Below are 23,273 nucleotides of genomic sequence, written 5' to 3'. Positions count from 1 at the left end.
TGCCCAGGAAACCAGGCCCCTGGGAAGGGTAACTGGAGTTACAGGGACAGGAGTGTCCCTGGCCCCAGGCCTGGCACCTGGGCGGAGGTGGCTGCAGAACAGGGGCCTGGCTGGGTGGGCAATGGCCACTCTTCACTGCTCCGTCCCAAAATGGGGCCCCTCCCGAGCAGCCTGGGGATGGGCTCTGCCCCGGGCTAAGCCCTGCCCAGGGAGTGTTTGGGGCGATGCCAAGACGGACACCTACCTTGGCCTTGCTTTTGGGCCACCAGGTCATGCAGATGCCCAGACCCAGTATGGCCAACAAGGTGGGGGTGCAGGGCAGCACGATCACGCAGAGCCCCCAAACGCTCAGGCTTGAGGTGAAGAACAGCACCGTCAGCTGCCACTCCTCCATCTTGCCCAGGGAGCGCCAGAATCTCCTCCTGAGGTTCTGCATGATGAGGGGATGTGCAAAGGGGTCAAGTGGGGAGGTTGAGAAACCCGGCGAGATCCCCTGAGGGGAGGAGAGGTTGGGGTGACGCCAAAGCACCCCGCTCCTACCTGCTTGTTTGCTTTTCTTCCCATCTCTGATGTGTTTTTCACACTCTTGCCCGTCTGCTCGCTTGCTCGCCAGCATGCGCGCAGTCGAAGTGACTCCTGACCCTCCCCAAAACCCACTGAAATAAGGGCCACGTTTGTGATGCAATGGTGACATCGCGTTGACACACAATGGCTGCCACAGTGACCCAGGGCTGAGGTGGCGCGGGGAAATGTGAAGCCATTAGCGAGCAGCTGCCCCAGAGCGCCCCTGTGTCAGGGTTTGGGGGGCACCCAGGGCACCCCAGGACATAGCCCAGGGCCTGCGGGGGAGCGCGCAGGGAAGGTTCCTCTGGGCCACCCACCTCCACCCCTAGGCCAGGATGGGCCACTGTGATGGCTACCTGATCAACCGGAGATGGAATGGCAGCGTCTGGTCCCCTTCCGCGGCGCCGTTGGGTGCCGAGCTCCAGCCCCGCTCGGCCCCGACGCTCCTCCGCACTTTGGTTTGCAGTTTGGACCAGGACTGCCTGTCATGTCCCACTGATACCGAGTACAAAGGAATACTGAAGAGACATCTGGTTCTCTTCACTGGACATAATGTAGCCAAGCTGGACATACTCTCTGAATAGATAAGCCCAACATTCAGTAGGGGTTTACTCTGTGCAGTAGGGGTGTACTCTCTGAATAGATGAGCTAAACATTGAGTAGGACAGAAGACCTTGAAACTTTGCAGACAAGAAAGTGATGCTGAAGACAGCTAGTTTGTGAAGGTAAAAGTGTGCAAACCGAGCCAAAGAACGAACTGTGCACGCGCAAGAACTGAGTTCAACTAGAGGACCCTGAAAGACCACCAATGGACATAAGAGCGCATGTGTAAAGACTTTACATATGTTAATGACCTAACATTAATATGTTAATCATGCCTCGGAAAACTAATGAATATGTATATTTTGATTGTACTTAACTCCTCTAGTTAAGCAGCTCGGCGCGCACATTAGGTGGAGTGATCCCCTGTGCGTCCGGCGCCGCAATAAAGAATGCCTGCTTTCTAAAACTCCAAACTGAGTCTTAGAGAGTTTTTCATCTGCCGACTTACGGTAACAGTTTTGGCGACCCAGATGGGACACAGCTCTTGAGCCTCGACGGATCCTGGGATCGCGGAACCTCAGCCGGCACCGAGGGATTCTCGGAGAGGACTTCTCCCGATCCCCGGACCGAAGAGCCCCTGAGCGAAGACTACTGCTTTGTGAGTAAGAAGGCATTCTTTCGGAAATTTGGTTACCTGCCCGTCAGACGCAGCGAAAGCTCCGCAGGGTTGGGTTTAGGACCCGGGCAGGGGCTAGTCCCCGTTTGGCAGGGGTTAAACGTCCCCGTTTGGTAGGGGCTAGTCCCCGTTTGGCAGGGGTTAAACGTCCCCGTTTGGTAGGGGCTAGTCCCCGTTTGGCAGGGGTTAAACGTCCCCGTTTGGTTTGGAAGGGGTTAAAGTCCCCGTTTGATTTAAAAGGGATTAGAGTTCCCGCTCAAGGTAAATGTTAAGAGCAACCGCGGTAACAAATATTGTAAGAACTTGTCTATTATTGCAAGTATCTTGTCTGTTTGTTATAGTTCATCTGTTTGTTATAGTGATTGGTTATTTGTGGTGTTGTATGAAAGACTTGTCTGTGTGTGTGATTCCCTGTGTATAAAATGGGTGCCGGATCATCCACGGGTGAGGGAATTTTAAAGAAATCACCTTTGGGTTGTATTTTAATACATTGGAAACAAATTGCAGGATCCCCTGGTGGGGTCGCAAAAAGGGATGATCTAATTAAGTATTGTAATCAATGGTGGCCACTGTGTAAACTAGAAGATGGAGAAAAGTGGCCAAGGAATGGTACTTTGAATTATAATACTCTGTTACAACTAATGCTGTTTCTGAGGAGAGAAGGAAAATGGGATGAGGTATTGTATGCCGATATGTTCTTTACATTAAGGCAGCATCCTGAGTGGCAAAAGAAGTGTGGAATTAATTTGGCCCCAACTGATCCTTTGGTATTGGCATTGGGAAAGGATGAACGAGAGAGAGAAAAAGGGAAAGTGTTAAAAAGGTGTTGTTCGGCATGTAGTATTGGACAGAGATGTTTGAAGTTGACCCAGAAAGAGCAGGAAGAGGATTTAGAGATGTCAGTGGCTCCGGGACTGAGGCAGAGATCCCAGAATCACGGATTTGAGCCCTTCAGGGTGGAGGGCGAATCGGACGATGAGTCTGAGAGAGGCGCTACAGGGGCCACGCCGGTGGCAAGGAGAACTCGTAACCGACAGGGAACCGCGTTGCGAGCTCCGTTCAGGCAAGCAGTAGGGAATGAGGGTCCGGTTGTAGTAAAAGTGCCTTTTTCGATCACAGATTTAAACAACTGGAAAATAGCTGCCGGCAATTATAGAGATGATTCCGATCGAGTGGCCAGTGCCTTTGAAATGATGATAAAACCTCAGGATCCAGACTGGAAAGATATTGAAGTTATCATGCAAGTATTGTTTGATAGTACAGAAAGGGAAATGATTCGTAAAACAGCTAGAAGTCAGGTAGAAGCTCAAATAGCTGCGGGAACACTGCAGGGACAACTGGAGCATCATTTCCCTTCGGCTGATCCTGCATGGGATCCAAGTGATAATGGAGAGAAATTATTACTGACTCAGTATCAAAAATGGGTGCTATTTGGGATAAGGAATGCTATACCTAAAGCAATAAACTGGTCAAAATTATATGAAATTAAACAAGACAAGAAGGAGTCACCCACAGACTTCTTAAAGAAGTTAAAAGAAGCAGCCCGGAAATATACAACACTAGATCCTGAATCAGAAGAGGGAAAGAGTCAATTGGCAACTTTATTTATTGGACAATCTGCAGACGACATTCGCAGGACATTACAGAAACTACAAGGGGCAGATGCTAGAGATTTGGGAAAGCTTTTAGATCGGGCTTGGGTAATACATAGAAACAGAGACCAGCAAAAAGAAAAAGGGAATGCTAGGCTAATCGCAGCATTGGAAGGAGTTCGTGGTTCACGAGGAGGCCAAAGAAGAGACGGATGTGGGGGGGGTCGACATCAGGAAGGTCGCGGTAGGGGATACTCTAGACCCCCATTAGGAAAAACTCAGTGTGCTTATTGTAGGAAGGAGGGACATTGGAAACAAGAATGTCCATTGTTACGAAAAAATGGAAAGTCTGAAACCTCTATATTAAACATAGAAATGGAAGACTGAAGGAAACCGGAGGAATCTTCCCCAGCAGAGCCTCTGGTTAAAATTAAGCTGGGGGAAGATGAAACTGAAATAGAACGTTTAATCGATACAGGAGCTACTTATTCGGTTTTGAATACGAAGGAACATGAGTTAGGATATGATACTGTAAGAATTATTGGTGCGACAGGAAAGCCCGAGACGCGGCCCTTCTTTAAACCTCTAAAATTTAAAACTGGAAAACAATGGGTAACGCATCAGGTTTTGTATCTACCAGGTGCACCGAAACCTTTAATAGGCCGAGATCTACTAGAAAAACTAGAAGCTGAAATAAAGTTTAAGAATGGAGAAGTAGAAGTGTCAATGCCAGAATCTAAATTTGTCCAAGCTTCAATATTATTATTGCAGGAAATTGAGCAAGTGAAAAGGAAAATCCCGACTGAAGTTGAGGATGCAGTGATCCCTGTTGTCTGGGCAGGAGAAATACCTGGAAAATCAAAGAGGGCTGAACCCGTAAGGATAGACCTTATACCAGGATCAACACTGGTAAGATTGAAACAGTATCCCTTAAAATTAGAAGCTAAACTTGGTTTGGTACCTATTATACGAAAGTTTTTGAAATATGGGTTATTAAGAGAATGTGAATCTAAGTCTAATACTCCGATTCTACCTGTTAAGAAGGCCGATGAGAAATCTTGCAGATTAGTCCAGGATTTGAGAGCAGTAAATCAAATTGTCCAAGATATACATCCGGCAGTGGCAAATCCGTATACGCTATTAACCGCACTCACTGAGGATCAGGGGTGGTTTACAGTTTTAGATTTAAAAGATGCCTTTTTCTGCGTCCCACTTGATTCCGGAAGCCAGGAATTGTTTGCCTTTGAATGGGAGAATCCTGGGACTGGAAGGAAAACCCAGTACACTTGGACTGTATTACCGCAAGGATTCAAAAATAGCCCGACAATCTTTGGAAATCAACTAGCAAAAGAATTAGAATTATGGAGACAAGAAAATAGAAATGGAGTAATGCTGCAGTATGTCGACGATATACTAATAGCTGGGAACTCCCGAGAGGAATGCTTGGAAGTGACAGTCAGTTTATTAAATTTCCTCGGACTTAGTGGTTACCGAGTGTCAAAAGGAAAGGCCCAAATTGCACAGGAAACTGTAATATATTTGGGCTTTGAAATTCTGAGGGGACAGAGACAATTAAGTAATGAAAGGAAAGAAGCTATTTGTCAGCTTCCAGAACCTCGAAATGTTCATGAGTTGAGAACCTTTTTAGGAATGGTGGGGTGGTGTCGCTTTTGGATTGCTAACTACGGACTGATGGTACAACCCTTGTATGAATTATTGAAGTCATCAAAAGGTCCCCTGCAATGGTCAAATGAAGATCGAAATGCATACATTCAACTCAGAAGAGCTCTGATGAAGGCCCCAGCTTTGGGACTGCCTAATTTAGAAAAGCCATTTGAACTATTTACTCATGAAAGACAAGCAATAGCCCTTGGAGTTTTAACCCAGCGGCTGGGGGAATATAAAAGGGCTGTGGCCTACTTTTCTAAACAACTTGATCCGGTGAGCCAAGGACGGCCGAGTTGCCTAAGAGCAGTAGCTGCAACAGTGTTATTAATACAGGAGGCTCGAAAACTTACTATGGGACAAAAGATAACTGTTTATGTTCCACACATGGTGGAACATAATAGTAGTTAAGAGAATATACTGTCCACAGTATTGGACCAGAAGGGTGGACATTGGTTGTCTCCTAGTGGAATGCTAAAATATCAGGGAGTACTAATAGAACTAGATGATGTGACCTTAAAGACTACTGCCGTGATTAATCCTGCCATGTTTCTCTCAACTCGACAAGAAGGCGGCAAACCGGAACATGACTGTCTGCAGACCATTGAGGAAGTCTATTCAAGCAGACCCGATTTAAAGGATGTTGCCTTGCAGAATCCAGACTGGGAGCTATACACGGACGGCAGCGGCTTTATGAAAGAAGGAAAGCGGGTATCAGGATATGCAATCACCACCGTCGAAACGGTGGTGGAAGCACAAGCGCTGCCCATCAAGACGTCAGCTCAGAAGGCCGAATTGATAGCTCTCACCCGAGCTCTACAGTTAAGTGCAAATAAGTGTGTGCATATTTGGACAGATTCTAAATATGCTTTTGGAGTAGTACATGCACATGGAGCAATTTGGAAGGAAAGAGGATTGTTATCCTCACGAGGTACGGAGATAAAGCATAAAGAAGAGATCTTGAGCCTACTGGAGAGCATAAAGGCTCCGGCTGCGGTAGCTATTATGCATTGTGAAGCTCATCAGTCGGGACAAACCGCTCAGGAGCGAGGAAATAAGCTGGCTGATTTGGCCGCAAAGCGGGCTGCAGAAAAAGGCATAGAAGAAAATGTATTAGCAATAGTGCCAGGAAAAAGAATCTCCCTTCAAGAAAACCCTATTTACGATAAACAAGATAAAAGATTAATCGAAACTTTACAAGCAGAAAGGCGAGAAGACGGACGGGCAGTTACACCTACAGATTTAGTAGTAATACCGCATTCCCTTATGAATCGTTCAGTAAAGGAAGAACATAACACTGTGCACTGGGGGACTGAAAATTTGTTAAAACATTTACAGAAGTCGGTTATTAGCAGAAATATGGTGGACATTATTAAATCAGTCACACAAAGATGTGAGCTATGTTGTAAAACCAACCCAAAACCACAGAATAAAATTCAGTTTGGAAAAACTACTGAGGGACAGGCACCTGGGGAGTATTGGCAAATAGATTTTACTGAATTGCCAAGAAAAGGAGGGCTAAAGTATTTGTTGGTCCTTGTGGATACATATACAGGATGGCCTGAGGCCTTTCCATGTCGCACCAATAAAGCAAAAGAAGTAGTAAAAATATTATTAAAAGAAATAATCCCAAGATTTGGAGTACCTTTAGGGATGTCATCAGATAGGGGTCCACATTTTGTAGCCAAAGTAGTTACCGAAATAAGCAGACTGTTAGGTACTAGTTGGGATTTACATACCCCTTACAGGCCTCAATCTAGTGGTAAAGTAGGAAGAATGAATTGTACCCTCAAGACTCAGTTGAGTAAGATACGTCAGGAAACCTCGATGAATTGGACACAGGCTTTGCCTTTAGCTTTGCTAAGAATTAGAGTCCAGCCACGAGGTAGGCAACACTTCAGCCCGTACGAATTGATGTACGGACGACCGTACCAAACACCTGGACTGCCAGGAGAGATGCGAATACAAGGGGAGAATGATGCAAGAAATTACTTGATTGCTCTTGGGAAAGTTTTACGAAAACTAAATAAATATGTAGTCTTGAATAAATCTCTAGGTCTTGATTCCCCAGCGCATCCATTCCAGCCCGGAGATTGGGTATACATTAAATCCTGGACTTCTGAACCACTACAAGAGAAATGGAAAGGACCATTTCAAATCTTGTTAACTACACATACAGCAGTTAAACTAGAAGGAAAAGGACCGTGGATTCCCTACTCTCGAATTAAGAAAGCTCCTGTAGAATGGAAAGTGGAATCAAGATCACCTCTTCGACTAGTAGTTAAGAGAATATCTGGGAGTAATAGAACTTAATTAAAATTATGAGAACAGAGATCAACAGATGCTCACACCCTGCAGGATGACAAACAGGAATACTGTGTTTATACTACTAGTCCAAACCCTGGCAGCGCCACTCCTCTTGACCTGTGGTCAAAGAACCCCAGAATGGCCATGGTCTCAAGCTCGTATTAAGTACACCGGGAGTGTGGGAATACACTCTAATAAGGGAAATTTAAATCTTTCCACCGTGGCCGTGCACGGCACTGAAGTGTACCTAGAAAACGAATGGGGCCGGGATGGAGATGAAGCTGGTAATACAATTCCCCGACTTCGAGGAATGGCAGGAAAAGAAATCAAAATAGGATGTCGAACGATCAATGGGTCTGCTCATGAGAAGGCGTCTCAGATTTCTGTGTACAACATCACATCAAGCCCAGTAACAAAAGATACAAAACTTTGCGCCTCTAAACAATCGGATTGTTGGTACAACTTTACCTTAGTACAACCTGTTATTGTAGTCTGCCTTTGGGCTCACCGCAACCTGGGATTATCATTTAAATTTAAAATTGGCATTACTAAACTTGGTACGACAACACCTGCCTCGACTGCAAAAGATAAGAAAACTCTGTCTCCACAAATTTCTGAAATTGGACCATATGTGATCAAAAATACAGGCCAACAACGAGTGTTATTCAACCCATCGTGGTCTCTTAAAAGGGTAGAACTATTAATGCAAGTCAATATCTCTGCAATCAAACCAGCCTGTTTGCCATTCCTAAGTACGACCTATGCAGGGTGGTTAGCATGGCTACGTGGACGACCACTTACCTCCCCAAGGCGAACAAGGAGAGATGTGACTGGCATCATAGGAACGGGACTGGGAGTCTTAAATAGTACAGATGCTGAAGTGCTCGTAAATAAACTAAGTGCGGCAACAAGCGATTTAAGCAAATTAGAACACCCACTGCGGTCTTCTCTATTAGCACTGGGAACTAACCAATGGCTTTTATCCGACTTATTGCCTCAGTGGGAAAGAATTAATGAAAAGGACCATCAGTTGATTGTGAATGCACTTGGTACAGCCCAAAATAACGTTTCTCTAGCCCTTAGTTGTGTCCAGGCTCAGTTGTGGATGCAATCTATGGCAGCAGCAGTTATAAGAGAAGGGGAAGAGGGCACCTTACCCACCGAAATTCGAAAGGTAATTTGGGATAATGCAACTAAATTTGAGAAAGAATTCCAATCCTGGTGGTACTTAGTTAATTTCACTTTTGATCCCGTCAACAATAAGGCCACAGCTTTTGTCTTAACAATTCACAATGCTTCGGCAGACACCATATACCCAATCATTGCATTAGGATTAAATCACAATGGAACTATACTCTATCCATCAGAACACAGAGTGTGGGCCCAACAGAATGGAAACAAATGGCAAACTGTTGATGTTAACGCATGCGTCGTACGGGAACAGCAAGGATTTATTTGTGAGAGTAACACCATTAAAGCCCAAGACATTTGTCTTGACACTGAACAAAGTGTTTGTCACTTTGAAATACATCCTGATGAGACACCTAACACTATACTCATATATATTGGGAAAGGATGTGTTTGTATGAGAACCCCTTGTAACTGTATATTTGTGGATAGCGTTACTGTAGATACAAGCAATCACTCAAATATTTGTGTTTGTAACTTTAGTAACATTGTAGGATGCAACTTTAATTATTCAGCTGCTGTTACATCTTATCAATTATTGCAATCTAATTATACACTGAGTGAAGATTTATTACCTACCCCCATCGGAATGGATCTCACATTGGTGAAGAAACTACTACAACACAATGACCTGTGTCAATTACTAGAACGGGTCCGAGACAATGGACGCAAAACTCTAATCACCGTTCATCATGATACAGAAGAGATACACCATGTCTTGGAAAGAGTAAAGAAGGATAGAGAACACCATCGGTGGGAAACTCTTCTTGGATGGTCACCGGCTGCAACGGGAGTGTTTAACCTTATGCTTCATCCAATTATAGTCTTACTAACTCTAACTGTAGTATGCCTGTTACTTGTAGTTATATTGTATACAAAGGTTTGGTAGATGATGAAAGGAATAACCCAACTTGACATATACTAACCCTGTCTACTATAGCTTTGTCAACTCTCTTAATGAGATGAGGATTGTACCTTGCTAGCTACGAATCCTCAAAAGAAAAGGAGGGATTGATACCGAGTACAAAGGAATACTGAAGAGACATCTGGTTCTCGTCACTGGACATAATGTAGCCAAGCTGGACATACTCTCTGAATAGATAAGCCCAACATTCAGTAGGGGTTTACTCTGTGCAGTAGGGGTGTACTCTCTGAATAGATGAGCTAAACATTCAGTAGGACAGAAGACCTTGAAACTTTGTAGACAAGAAAGTGATGCTGAAGACAGCTAGTTTGTGAAGGTAAAAGTGTGCAAACCGAGCCAAAGAACGAACTGTGCACGCGCAAGAACTGAGTTCAACTAGAGGACCCTGAAAGACCACCAATGTGTAAAGACTTTACATATGTTAATGACCTAACATTAATATGTTAATCATGCCTCGGAAAACTAATGAATATGTATATTTTGATTGTACTTAACTCCTCTAGTTAAGCAGCTCGGCGCGCACATTAGGTGGAGTGATTCCCTGTGCGTCCGGCGCCGCAATAAAGAATGCCTGCTTTCTAAAACTCCAAATTGAGTCTTAGAGAGTTTTTCATCTGCCGACTTACGGTAACACCACTTCTGAGAAGGGGAGAGTGACCAAGATTCGCAAATCCCCTCGGTGTGGATTAAGGTGAGATAACACTCAAGGTCCGCACATAAACATCGACTTTAATGGACCAAACATTCTGTAAACGTTGACCCTCTCACAATTCCATCCACCTAAGCTCTGCGCTTTTAGGCTGTATGAGAAGTTGAGGTAGGCCTTGTGTTACTTAGCAGCTTTAAGAGAACAGAAAGAGTCGGGGGGTGGGGGGGTGGGGAGAGAGAGATGGGGAGATCACCAGCCCTGGATCCAGCGTCGGACCTGCCGACGGGGGTGTTCGGTGTAGAGAGTGCCCCAGGCGGGTCGTATGCGCCCCTATTTATTGGCCCCAGTCCAAGACTTCTGGAATCTTCTCTCGCCCCGGTTCCAGGAGTGGCTGAGACACCAGTCAGTCAAGGGAAGTGAGACCAGGCCCCTTCCCGTGGCTGACGTCTGGAGCCTTCTCTCGGGGCATTGTCTGGGCTCACAGCACAGTCACTTGGGCCTCGTCCCTTACGATGCCCCATCCCTGGAAGTGTTCAAGGTCAGGCTGGACGAGGCTTTGAGCAACCTGATCTAGTGGATCATGTCCCAGCGCATGGCAGGGGGGTTGGGTTAGACGATCTTCAAAAGTCCCTTCCAACCCAAACCATTCTGTGATGGCATGGTTCTATGAGAACTCACTGACGACTGTCACAGGCAAAACAAACTCAACTTGGGGAAGATTAATTCCATTTATTGCCAATCAAAAAGTAGGAGAGTAAGAAACAAAAACAAAAGTAAAAACACCTTTCCCCCTCTCCGTCTTCTTCCCAGGTTCAACTTGGCTCCTCCATTCCCAACTCTTTGACCTCCTCTCCCCCAGGGGGCAAAGAGGGATGCCCTGGTACCCCACCCAGGGCAGGGGCTCCATCCCAACTCTCCCCCTGTGCCCATGAGGGCGGGGGCCCCGTGGGGGCCAGGCTGGGGAGAGACTCCCCCTGCCCAGCTGGCTGCAGGTCTGCACTGCTGGCATCGCCGCATTGTGTCAATGTCTACCTTGCAGGAGGAGCCCTTGCGTCCTGCCTGGCCGGTCTCATGGGTCCCTTCGGTGTTCCCAGGGCCCTGAGGACAGAGAACAACGCCTGCAAGCTCTCGCTGTTCCCAGAGCTCCCGGGCAGAGGCGCGTTGCACTCCTCGCAGCATCTCTCAGGGGCTATTTCGGGGAGCCGCTGGGTTATCTCCCACACGTAGAGCGGCTCCCCGCCGATGGCCAGCTCAAAGCCCAGCCCCAGTTCCAGCTGCAGGTCCTCCTCGTGCACCAGGAGGTCCACGCTGTAGAGGATGGCAGCCAGCACGGGCAGGTCCTGTTCTGCCGCGGTGGGCTCGCTGCGGTGCGGGCAGCTGCCCATGAGGCGTCGACGGCACTGCAGGCAGACGAGGTATTCTTTCCTCACGGCTTTGCACGGGGTTGGAGCGCCGCTACCCTGAGCTGCCTTCAGCTCTCCCAGCAGGTCGAGGCAGATTTGGGTTATGTCCAGGGACTCCATCAGGGATCTGGCGAGCTCCTCCGTGTTGGTGATGGAAGGCTGGTTCCTGAGGAGCTCTGAGCTGGTGTCAGCACTGAAATGTCCACCTTGACCCATGTCTCCTGTCTCCCAGGGGAGCTCCCTTGCACAGGCTGCTTCCGCGCCGCAGTTGCTTCCCCACCATTCTCCTCCATGGGGCTTTCCCCACCTGTGGGGGGAAATCCCGGCTGGACTGTGGGGGCTGCTGTGGGACAGGACAGAGCCAGCACCCTCTCTCTGGCTTCTCCCGACCGACTGGGTGATCTCCCAGCTGCCCGCAGCCAGCCCTGCCAGCTCTGGGATGCTCTGGGTCAGGTGGGGTCTTGGGGACATGGGGCAAGCCCAGCCCAGCAGGACGAGGCGCATAGCGAGGGGCCGGGCGCCTTCCAGCCCGAGGAGAAAAGGGCCAGCCCAGGCCAGGGGCCGAGGACAGAGAGGGGCGCTGGGGCCACCAGTGGGCTCTGTGGGAGGGGGTACGGTGGGTGTCAGCAGAAGGCATTGCCCTGAAAGCTGCCATCCCCGCAGGGGTTTGCCCTGGCCCTCCGCAAGCCATCCCCCGCCTTCCCCAGCCCCCCCAACCCCATCCCTTCCTCGGCTTCCTCAGGGCATCAGGGCTGACCCCGGCTCTGCGCCACATCCTGCTCTCGCCCACCCGCAGCCTCCCCAGGGCGACGGGGCAGGGGGACCCACGAGTTGGCCGCCCCCCCTGCAGGGAAGGGCTCTCCTTACCCTGCCTGCAGGCTCTCTGCAGACCACTCCGCGCCTTCCCAGGGGATGGAGGCTCCTGAGGGAGGAGGCAGAGGGAGAGTGAGCAAGGGCAGCCGTCGTGGGGGCTCCCAGCTGCAATGGTGTCTCTCGGCCGGGAGCTGCTGCGGAGCTCTGGGATGGGGCTGCTCACCTATCGGGTCCTTCTTCCTCCTTCTCCTAGAGCTCTTCCTCGCGGAGGTCCCCTGCCCCCAGAAAGCAAGGCCCGGGTTAGTGCGGGGTGTCTCCCCTCAGCCAGGAGGGCCCCTGCCCAGGAAACCAGGCCCCTGGGAAGGGTAACTGGAGTTACAGGGACAGGAGTGTCCCTGGCCCCAGGCCTGGCACCTGGGCGGAGGTGGCTGCAGAACAGGGGCCTGGCTGGGTGGGCAATGGCCACTCTTCACTGCTCCGTCCCAAAATGGGGCCCCTCCCGAGCAGCCTGGGGATGGGCTCTGCCCCGGGCTAAGCCCTGCCCAGGGAGTGTTTGGGGCGATGCCAAGACGGACACCTACCTTGGCCTTGCTTTTGGGCCACCAGGTCATGCAGATGCCCAGACCCAGTATGGCCAACAAGGTGGGGATGCAGGGCAGCACGAGCACGCAGAGCCCCCAAATGCTCAGGCTTGAGGTGAAGAACAGCACCGTCAGCTGCCACTCCTCCATCTTGCCCAGGGAGCGCCAGAATCTCCTCCTGAGGTTCTGCATGATGAGGGGATGTGCAAAGGGGTCAAGTGGGGAGGTCGAGAAACCCGGCGAGATCCCCTGAGGGGAGGAGAGGTTGGGGTGACGCCAAAGCACCCCGCTCCTACCTGCTTGTTTGCTTTTCTTCCCATCTCTGATGTGTTTTTCACACTCTTGCCCGTCTGCTCGCTTGCTCGCCAGCATGCGCGCAGTCGAAGTGACTCCTGACCCTCCCCAAAACCCACTGAAATAAGGGCCACGTTTGTGATGCAATGGTGACATCGCGTCAACACACAATGGCTGCCACAGTGACCCAGGGCTGAGGTGGCGCGGGGAAATGTGAAGCCATTAGCGAGCAGCTGCCCCAGAGCGCCCCTGTGTCAGGGTTTGGGGGGCACCCAGGGCGCCCCAGGACATAGCCCAGGGCCTGTGGGGGAGCGTGCAGGGAAGGTTCCTCTGGGCCACCCACCTCCACCCCTAGGCCAGGATGGGCCACTGTGATGGCTACCTGATCAACTGGAGATGGAATGTCAGCGTCTGGTCCCCTTCCGCGGTGCCGTTGGGTGCCGAGCTCCAGCACGGCTTGGCCCCGACGCTCCTCCACACACTGGTCTTCAGTTTGGTGCAGGCCTGCCGGATGCGCTGCAGACTGACCACCTGCCCCAGGCCCTTGTACCCCACCCAGGGCAGGGGCTCCAACCCAGCTCTCTGCAGCTGGTCCAGGGCCTCACGGGAGGGGGGCTGTGCCCATGAGGACAGGGGCCCCGTGGGGGCCAGGTTGGGGAGTGACTCACACGGGGACTGCTGGGAGGGACAGCACGCGGAGAGGCAGGATCCGGCACAGAGCCAGCGAGAGGCGCAGGACCCTGATGGGTGGAAGAGGCCAGGGGAGGTGGTGTGTCCTGCGGGGCTTGCGGAGGGCAAGGGGAAATGAAATGCCAGGGATGCCCAGGAGATGCCCGATGCCCGCCGCTCACACCCCCCGTAGCCCCTTCGCTCAGAGCCCCCGTTTGGACCCCAGGAGCCACCTCTGCCTCCAGCCTGGGCCTCTGCGGGGCCTCCCTGCCCCAGGGCTTCCTGCCTGGGGACAAATGGAGCCCAGGGGTTCCTCCTCACGTCCCTTCTCTTTTCTAGGGTGGCCAAGAAGAGACTACCCGCTGGGCAGCCCCCCCCGCACAGCCTGCAGATGCCTGAGAGAGGTGACTGGGGCTTCCCAGCTCAGAAGCAGCCCCACAGTCCTGCTCTTTCCTGGGCAGGGGCCCTCCTGGCTGAGGGGAGACACCCCGCGCTAACCCGGGCCTTGCTTTCTGGGGGCAGGGGACCTCCGCGGGGAAGAGCTCTAGGAGAAGGAGGAAGAAGGACCCGATAGGTGAGCAGCCCCATCCCAGAGCTCCGCAGCGGCTCCCGGCCAAGAGACGCCATTGCAGCTGGGAGCCCCCGCGACAGCTGCCCTTGCTCACTCTCCCTCTGCCTCCTCCCTCAGGAGCCTCCATCCCCTGGGAAGGCGCGGAGTGGTCTGCAGAGAGCCTGCAGGCAGGGTAAGGAGAGCCCTTCCCTGCAGGGGGGGCGGCCAACTCGTGGGTCCCCCTGCCCCGTCGCCCTGGGGAGGCTGCGGGTGGGCGAGAGCAGGATGTGGCGCAGAGCCGGGGTCAGCCCTGATGCCCTGAGGAAGCCGAGGAAGGGATGGGGTTGGGGGGGCTGGGGAAGGCGGGGGATGGCTTGCGGAGGGCCAGGGCAAACCCCTGCGGGGATGGCAGCTTTCAGGGCAATGCCTTCTGCTGACACCCACCGTACCCCCTCCCACAGAGCCCACTGGTGGCCCCAGCGCCCCTCTCTGTCCTCGGCCCCTGGCCTGGGCTGGCCCTTTTCTCCTCGGGCTGGAAGGCGCCCGGCCCCTCGCTATGCGCCTCGTCCTGCTGGGCTGGGCTTGCCCCATGTCCCCAAGACCCCACCTGACCCAGAGCATCCCAGAGCTGGCAGGGCTGGCTGCGGGCAGCTGGGAGATCACCCAGTCGGTCGGGAGAAGCCAGAGAGAGGGTGCTGGCTCTGTCCTGTCCCACAGCAGCCCCCACAGTCCAGCCGGGATTTCCCCCCACAGGTGGGGAAAGCCCCATGGAGGAGAATGGTGGGGAAGCAACTGCGGCGCGGAAGCAGCCTGTGCAAGGGAGCTCCCCTGGGAGACAGGAGACATGGGTCAAGGTGGACATTTCAGTGCTGACACCAGCTCGGAGCTCCTCAGGAACCAGCCTTCCATCACCAACACGGAGGAGCTCGCCAGATCCCTGATGGAGTCCCTGGACATAACCCAAATCTGCCTCGACCTGCTGGGAGAGCTGAAGGCAGCTCAGGGTAGCAGCGCTCCAACCCCGTGCAAAGCCGTGAGGAAAGAATACCTCGTCTGCCTGCAGTGCCGCCGACGCCTCATGGGCAGCTGCTCGCACCACAGCGAGCCCACGGCAGAACAGGACCTGCCCGTGCTGGCCGCCATCCTCTACAGCGTGGACCTCCTGGTGCACGAGGAGGACCTGCAGCTGGAACTGGGGCTGGGCTTTGAGCTGGCCATCGGCGGGGAGCCGCTCTACGTGTGGGAGATAACCCAGCGGCTCCCCGAAATAGCCCCTGAGAGATGCTGCGAGGAGTGCAACGCGCCTCTGCCCGGGAGCTCTGGGAACAGCGAGAGCTTGCAGGCGTTGTTCCCCGTCCTCAGGGCCCTGGGAACACCGAAGGGACCCATGAGACTGGCCAGGCAGGACGCAAGGGCTCCTCCTGCAAGGCAGACGTGGACACAATGCGGCGATGCCAGCAGTGCAGACCTGCAGCCAGCTGGGCAGGGGGAGTCTCTCCCCAGCCTGGCCCCCACGGGGCCCCCGCCTTCGTGGGCACAGGGGGAGAGTTGGGATGGAGCCCCTGCCCTGGGTGGGGTACCAGGGCATCCCTCTTTGCCCCTTGGGGGAGAGGAGGTCAAAGAGTTGGGAATGGAGGAGCCAAGTTGAACCTGGGAAGAAGACGGAGAGGGGGAAAGGTGTTTTTACTTTTGTTTTTGTTTCTTACTCTCCTACTTTTTGATTGGCAATAAATGGAATTAATCTTCCCCAAGTTGAGTTTGTTTTGCCTGTGACAGTCGTCAGTGAGTTCTCATAGAACCATGCCATCACAGAATGGTTTGGGTTGGAAGGGACTTTTGAAGATCGTCTAATCCAACCCCCCTGCCATGCGCTGGGACATGATCCACTAGATCAGGTTGCTCAAAGCCTCGTCCAGCCTGACCTTGAACACTTCCAGGGATGGGGCATCGTAAGGGACGAGGCCCAAGTGACTGTGCTGTGAGCCCAGACAATGCCCCGAGAGAAGGCTCCAGACGTCAGCCACGGGAAGGGGCCTGGTCTCACTTCCCTTGACTGACTGGTGTCTCAGCCACTCCTGGAACCGGGGCGAGAGAAGATTCCAGACTCTTGGACTGGGGCCAATAAATAGGGGCGCATACGACCCGCCTGGGGCACTCTCTACACCGAACACCCCCGTCAGCAGGTCCGACGCTGGATCCAGGGCTGGTGATCTCCCCATCTCTCTCTCCCCACCCCCCCACCCCCCGACTCTTTCTGTTCTCTTAAAGCTGCTAAGTAACACAAGGCCTACCTCAACTTCTCATACAGCCTAAAAGCGCAGAGCTTAGGTGGATGGAATTGTGAGAGGGTCAACGTTTACAGAATGTTTGGTCCATTAAAGTTGATGTTTATGTGCGGACCTTGAGTGTTATCTCACCCTAATCCACACCGAGGGGATTTGCGAATCTTGGTCACTCTCCCCTTCTCGGAGGTGGGACGTGACAGGCAGTCCTGCTCCAAACTGCAAACCAAAGTGCGGAGGAGCGTCGGGGCCAAGCGGGGCTAGAGCTCGGCACCCAACGGCGCCGCGGAAGGGGACCAGACGCTGCCATTCCATCTCCGGTTGATCAGGTAGCCATCACAGTGGCCCATCCTGGCCTAGGGGTGGAGGCGGGTGGCCCAGAGGAACCTTCCCTGCGCGCTCCCCCGCAGGCCCTGGGCTATGTCCTGGGGTGCCCTGGGTGCCCCCCAAACCCTGACACAGGGGCGCTCTGGGGCAGCTGCTCGCTAATGGCTTCACATTTCCCCGCGCCACCTCAGCCCTGGGTCACTGTGGCAGCCATTGTGTGTCGACGCAATGTCACCATTGCATCACAAACGTGGCCCTTATTTCAGTGGGTTTTGGGGAGGGTCAGGAGTCACTTCGACTGCGCGCATGCTGGCGAGCAAGCGAGCAGATGGGCAAGAGTGTGAAAAACACATCAGAGATGGGAAGAAAAGCAAACAAGCAGGTAGGAGCGGGGTGCTTTGGCGTCACCCCAACCTCTCCTCCCCTCAGGGGATCTCGCCGGGTTTCTCAACCTCCCCACTTGACCCCTTTGCACATCCCCTCATCATGCAGAACCTCAGGAGGAGATTCTGGCGCTCCCTGGGCAAGATGGAGGAGTGGCAGCTGACGGTGCTGTTCTTCACCTCAAGCCTGAGCGTTTGGGGGCTCTGCGTGATCGTGCTGCCCTGCACCCCCACCTTGTTGGCCATACTGGGTCTGGGCATCTGCATGACCTGGTGGCCCAAAAGCAAGGCCAAGGTAGGTGTCCGTCTTGGCATCGCCCCAAACACTCCCTGGGCAGGGCTTAGCCCGGGGCAGAGCCCATCCCCAGGCTGCTCGGGAGGGGCCCCATTTTGGGACGGAGCAGTGAAGAGTGGCCATTGCCCACCCAGCCAGGCCCCTGTTCTGCAGCCACCTCCGCCCAGGTGCCAGGCCTGGGGCCAGGGACACTCCTGTCCCTGTAACTCCAGTTACCCTTCCCAGGGGCCTGGTTTCCTGGGCAGGGGCCCTCCTGGCTGAGGGGAGACACCCCGCGCTAACCCGGGCCTTGCTTTCTGGGGGCAGGGGACCTCCGCGAGGAAGAGCTCTAGGAGAAGCAGGAAGAAGGACCCGATAGGTGAGCAGCCCCATCCCAGAGCTCCGCAGCGGCTCCCGGCCGAGAGACGCCATTGCAGCTGGGAGCCCCTGCGACAGCTGCCCTTGCTCACTCTCCCTCTGCCTCCTCCCTCAGGAGCCTCCATCCCCTGGGAAGGCGCGGAGTGGTCTGCAGAGAGCCTGCAGGCAGGGTAAGGAGAGCCCTTCCCTGCAGGGGGGGCGGCCAACTCGTGGGTCCCTCTGCCCCGTCGCCCTGGGGAGGCTGCGGGTGGGCGAGAGCAGGATGTGGCGCAGAGCCGGGGTCAGCCCTGATGCCCTGAGGAAGCCGAGGAAGGGATGGGGTTGGGGGGGCTGGGGAAGGCGGGGGATGGCTTGCGGAGGGCCAGGGCAAACCCCTGCGGGGATGGCAGCTTTCAGGGCAATGCCTTCTGCTGACACCCACCGTACCCCCTCCCACAGAGCCCACTGGTGGCCCCAGCGCCCCTCTCTGTCCTCGGCCCCTGGCCTGGGCTGGCCCTTTTCTCCTCGGGCTGGAAGGCGCCCGGCCCCTCGCTATGCGCCTCGTCCTGCTGGGCTGGGCTTGCCCCATGTCCCCAAGACCCCACCTGACCCAGAGCATCCCAGAGCTGGCAGGGCTGGCTGCGGGCAGCTGGGAGATCACCCAGTCGGTCGGGAGAAGCCAGAGAGAGGGTGCTGGCTCTGTCCTGTCCCACAGCAGCCCCCACAGTCCAGCCGGGATTTCCCCCCACAGGTGGGGAAAGCCCCATGGAGGAGAATGGTGGGGAAGCAACTGCGGCGCGGAAGCAGCCTGTGCAAGGGAGCTCCCCTGGGAGACAGGAGACATGGGTCAAGGTGGACATTTCAGTGCTGACACCAGCTCGGAGCTCCTCAGGAACCAGCCTTCCATCACCAACACGGAGGAGCTCGCCAGATCCCTGATGGAGTCCCTGGACATAACCCAAATCTGCCTCGACCTGCTGGGAGAGCTGAAGGCAGCTCAGGGTAGCGGCGCTCCAACCCCGTGCAAAGCCGTGAGGAAAGAATACCTCGTCTGCCTGCAGTGCCGTCGACGCCTCATGGGCAGCTGCCCGCACCGCAGCGAGCCCACCGCGGCAGAACAGGACCTGCCCGTGCTGGCTGCCATCCTCTACAGCGTGGACCTCCTGGTGCACGAGGAGGACCTGCAGCTGGAACTGGGGCTGGGCTTTGAGCTGGCCATCGGCGGGGAGCCGCTCTACGTGTGGGAGATAACCCAGCGGCTCCCCGAAATAGCCCCTGAGAGATGCTGCGAGGAGTGCAACGCGCCTCTGCCCGGGAGCTCTGGGAACAGTGAGAGCTTGCAGGCGTTGTTCCCCGTCCTCAGGGCCCTGGGAACACCGAAGGGACCCATGAGACCGGCCAGGCAGGACGCAAGGGCTCCTCCTGCAAGGCAGACGTGGACACAATGCGGCGATGCCAGCAGTGCAGACCTGCAGCCAGCTGGGCAGGGGGAGTCTCTCCCCAGCCTGGCCCCCACGGGGCCCCTGCCCTCATGGGCACAGCCCCCCTCCCGTGAGGCCCTGGACCGGCTGCGGAGAGTTGGGATGGAGCCCCTGCCCTGGGTGGGGTACAAGGGCCTGGGGCAGGGGCTCAGTCTGCAGCGCATCCGGCAGGCCTGCTCCAAACTGAAGACCCGCGTGCGGAGGAGCGTCAGGGCCAAGCCGTGCTGGAGCTCGGCACCCAGCGGCGCCGGGGAAGGGGACCAGACGCTGCCATTCCATCTCCGGTTTAAGGTCGACGCGCTCTTCCACGCCATGGCGATGGAGGCGTAAGGAGCACCGGCAGGAAAAGGTGGGACTGGGAGGAGCGTGGGCAGGGTGAGCACAGCATGGGAGGGCGGGGACGGGACTGGGCTGTCTTGTGCAGCCGTCGAAGCCGTGTTGTTCAGGGGGTGTTTCTGTAGGACGAGACAGTGCGGTCTGGGAGTGTTGGGATGACGGTGAGAGACGTGACGGCCTCTCGTTGATTTTTGCTTTGGATGGGCTGTTAAACAGGAGCGGGACTGACACCAAATTGTTGACTCCCCGCGAGGTGTGGTCCCTTTGGCCCCCGTGGCGATGTTCCAGCAGATAGCCACATGGTTTCTGTGTGCACCGAGCCAGCTGCCCATCAACCTGCTCGGCTCCCCCTCTGCCTGGGGCCAGAGGGTGTCGGTTTTTTTGGAGGATGGTCACGGCGGTTAGGAGAGGCACCCCCATTTCCCTCCCCCACCGCCCTCCACCAGCAAGGGGGCCCTCCTGGGCTCTCCTGGGGATCGGCACTCGGGGCCTGTGGGGATCCTGGGGCGGGGGGGGAAGAAGTGCCCCGGCTAACTTCCCGGTGCACATCTGTGCACACACGGGGACTGCTGGGAGGGACAGCACGCGGAGAGGCAGGATCCGGCACAGAGCCAGCGAGAGGCGCAGGACCCTGATGGGTGGAAGAGGCCAGGGGAGGTGGTGTGTCCTGCGGGGCTTGCGGAGGGCAAGGGGAAATGAAATGCCAGGGATGCCCAGGAGATGCCCGATGCCCGCCGCTCACACCCCCCGTAGCCCCTTCGCTCAGAGCCCCCGTTTGGACCCCAGGAGCCACCTCTGCCTCCAGCCTGGGCCTCTGCGGGGCCTCCCTGCCCCGGGGCTTCCTGCCTGGGGACAAATGGAGCCCAGGGGTTCCTCCTCACGTCCCTTCTCTTTTCTAGGGTGGCCAAGAAGAGACTACCCGCTGGGCAGCCCCCCCCCCGCGCAGCCTGCAGATGCCTGAGAGAGGTGACTGGGGCTTCCCTGCTCAGAAGCAGCCCTCAGTCCCGCTGGTGGCTGCCCCATGAGCTGCAGAAATATCCGGAGAGGTCCTGCCAGCCCCCGCCCCCCATCAACTGCACCGTGCATGTGGAGACGTGTCTGTTTTGGGGCCAGCCAGACGCTCGAGGAGGTCCATGAGCTGCTGGACTACATCAGACCCCCCTGACAAGGACAGCCCGGGGGCACGTCCAACAGATGTCCAACCCTTGCGTGCCACCGGCACCACCAGTGGCTGCAGGACCTTGCTGTCTGCCTGCCCTCCTCCTGCCCAGAGGGGAAGGCAGAGCCCAGACTGGTTTGTTCCCTGTGCAGCCATGGGACCAAGGACAAGAGGGGCCCTCAAGCGCCTCGTGTTCTGCTGGGATGGAGCAAAGATCCGCCTGTCATCTCTGGAAGCCTCCAGCAGCAGAGAACCCCAAAGAGCAGCCGTGAGCGCTCTCCCCAGGAACACAAGACCTTGGCGGAGAACTCGGCGGCGAAACTAAGCCTGTATCAGAATAAAACAGTAGCATCCTTAAAACATCCCCAAGAGCTCTTCAGTTATTGCATGAACGGGGGGCAGTGACCTCCAGGGCTACGAGAGTGTCAGGGACAGTGCTGGCAGTGGGTACAGGCACTGGGGCCACTCTGTGCCTCGTCCCCACCCTGGGGGGGCTGGCATGTCCCCAGCTGCTCCATCCCAGGTCCCTGCTTCATCCTTGTTTCTGAATGTCCCTCCAACGAGCCTTTTGGGAGCGCTCCCACGGCTCCAGCCCCAGCTCTCGCTCCCCTTCCCCTGAGGCTGAGCTCCCTGGGAGGGCACCCGCCATGGCCCCAGTGGGCAAAGGGCTCCGAGACCCCCAGCCTGGGTGCCCCGCGGTGGCCAGCTGGGCACCTCTACCAGCCCCGGTGAGGGATGCACAGCCTCGGGATCGACACCATCCTCCAGCCCCATTTCTCCGGGACTAAAGCCACGAATGGGACCCACAGAGGAGGAATGCAGAAGAGGAGGCCCAGCCAGCACCAGCAGTGCGGCGCAGAGGACGCGGGACCCCAGCAATATCTCACAGTGCCCCCGGCGCCGTTTTTCAGCACCAATAAGTCGCCCTTGACCCCCCTTTTTCGCTCTTTCCCCTCAGCGCCAGGCCCGCGGCCGCCCCCGCCTCAGGGCGCCGGACGCCCCGCGCGCGCGCGCGCACCAACGGCCGCCCTGTGGCGCGCGCCGCTCGGGAGCGGGAAGGGGCAGCGCGCACGCGCGGTCGTGCCGTTGCTGGGCGACGCGGAGCCGCGGAGCCGCGGAGCCGCGGAGCCGCGGGGGAGGGGGCGATGCGCATGCGCTGTGTTGGCGTTGCTAGGCGACGCCGGGACGCTCCAGCCGCGGCGCGCATGCGCGGTAGCTGCCTCTCCGGGCGGGACGGGGCCGCATGAGCCGGGGAGCGGGCGCGGCGGCGGCGGCGGCGGGCTGGCGGGCCCCGGCCCCGACCCTCAGCGACCCCGGCCCCGGCCCCGGCCCCGGCCCCGAGGAGCGCATCGCCGCCCGCCGCCGCCGCATCGCCGCCCGCCTCGATGCCAAGCGCCGGTGAGAAACTGGGCTCGTCCCCCCCCTGCCCCGGTTGCGGCGGGCTGCGCCCCCAGCCGGCTCCCCCTAAATCAGAGCCGGGTCCAGGCCCCCGCCCTGCCCCAAACCGGCACCAAGTCCTGCACCTTCTCCCCAGACCCCTTGTCTGGTCGCAGATGATCTCCTCTTCCCCAAACTGGCACTGGGGTTGGTGCCCCCACCCCCAAACCGGTGCCAGTTCCAGATCCCTCGCCCCAAACTGGCACCCAGTCCTGACCCCCCACCCAGGACCAGCACAGGCTCAGAGACCCTCCCCAGGGCTCAGAACATCCCCTGCCCCACACCGGCGCTGGGGCCAGGACCCCTACCACGAACTGGCAGGGGGCAGGGACCCGACACGGCCGTGCCAGCCTTCACGGGACCCAGGGCCTCTCCCCAAACTGGCCTTGGGTCAGGGACCACCCTGAATCCTGAACCTGTCAGAGACACTCCCCACTCCCTGCCAAATGGCAGGTGGCCAGGGACCACCCCTCCCAATCCCTGCTCAGCCCAAAGTCAAGGACATCCCTGTCCTGTCCCCAGCCCAGCACCGGGGCAGCGATACCCCCTTCCCCAAGATATTGCCCTGCCATGGGCCCTCTGCCCCCCTGGACAAAATCAGCAGCAGGCCAGTGGCCTCCTGGATCAGGCCGATGTTGTTCCCAAAACTGGGACTCACCGGCAATGGGGCACACCTTTCCCCAAAGCAGGACTGAACTGGGGTCCTCTCCCAAGCCTCAGAGGCCCCTCAAGGCTGGGTGGGACCAGACCGTGAAGTGGCAGTGCCCTGCCACCCTCTCCTGAGCTGGGGCTGGGTCAGGGTCCCGTCTTCCCCCAGC

At 56.0% G+C, this 23,273-nt stretch overlaps 1 protein-coding gene across 1 annotated transcript; it reads left to right on the top strand.

The window, feature by feature from the left end:
- The first annotated feature begins 7,657 nt into the window (after positions 1–7,657).
- Positions 7,658–9,424, top strand: LOC143158839 (uncharacterized). Its single transcript, XM_076335292.1, has one exon. It carries the CDS (start codon positions 7,658–7,660, stop codon positions 9,422–9,424), a length of 1,767 nt encoding a protein of 588 aa, XP_076191407.1.
- Positions 9,425–23,273: the final 13,849 nt, after the last annotated feature.

The sequence above is a fragment of the Aptenodytes patagonicus genome, chromosome 3, assembly GCF_965638725.1.
Source record: "Aptenodytes patagonicus chromosome 3, bAptPat1.pri.cur, whole genome shotgun sequence".
In the NCBI taxonomy this organism is placed as follows: Eukaryota; Metazoa; Chordata; class Aves; order Sphenisciformes; family Spheniscidae; genus Aptenodytes; species Aptenodytes patagonicus.
This window is presented reverse-complemented; position numbering and strand designations above follow the sequence as displayed.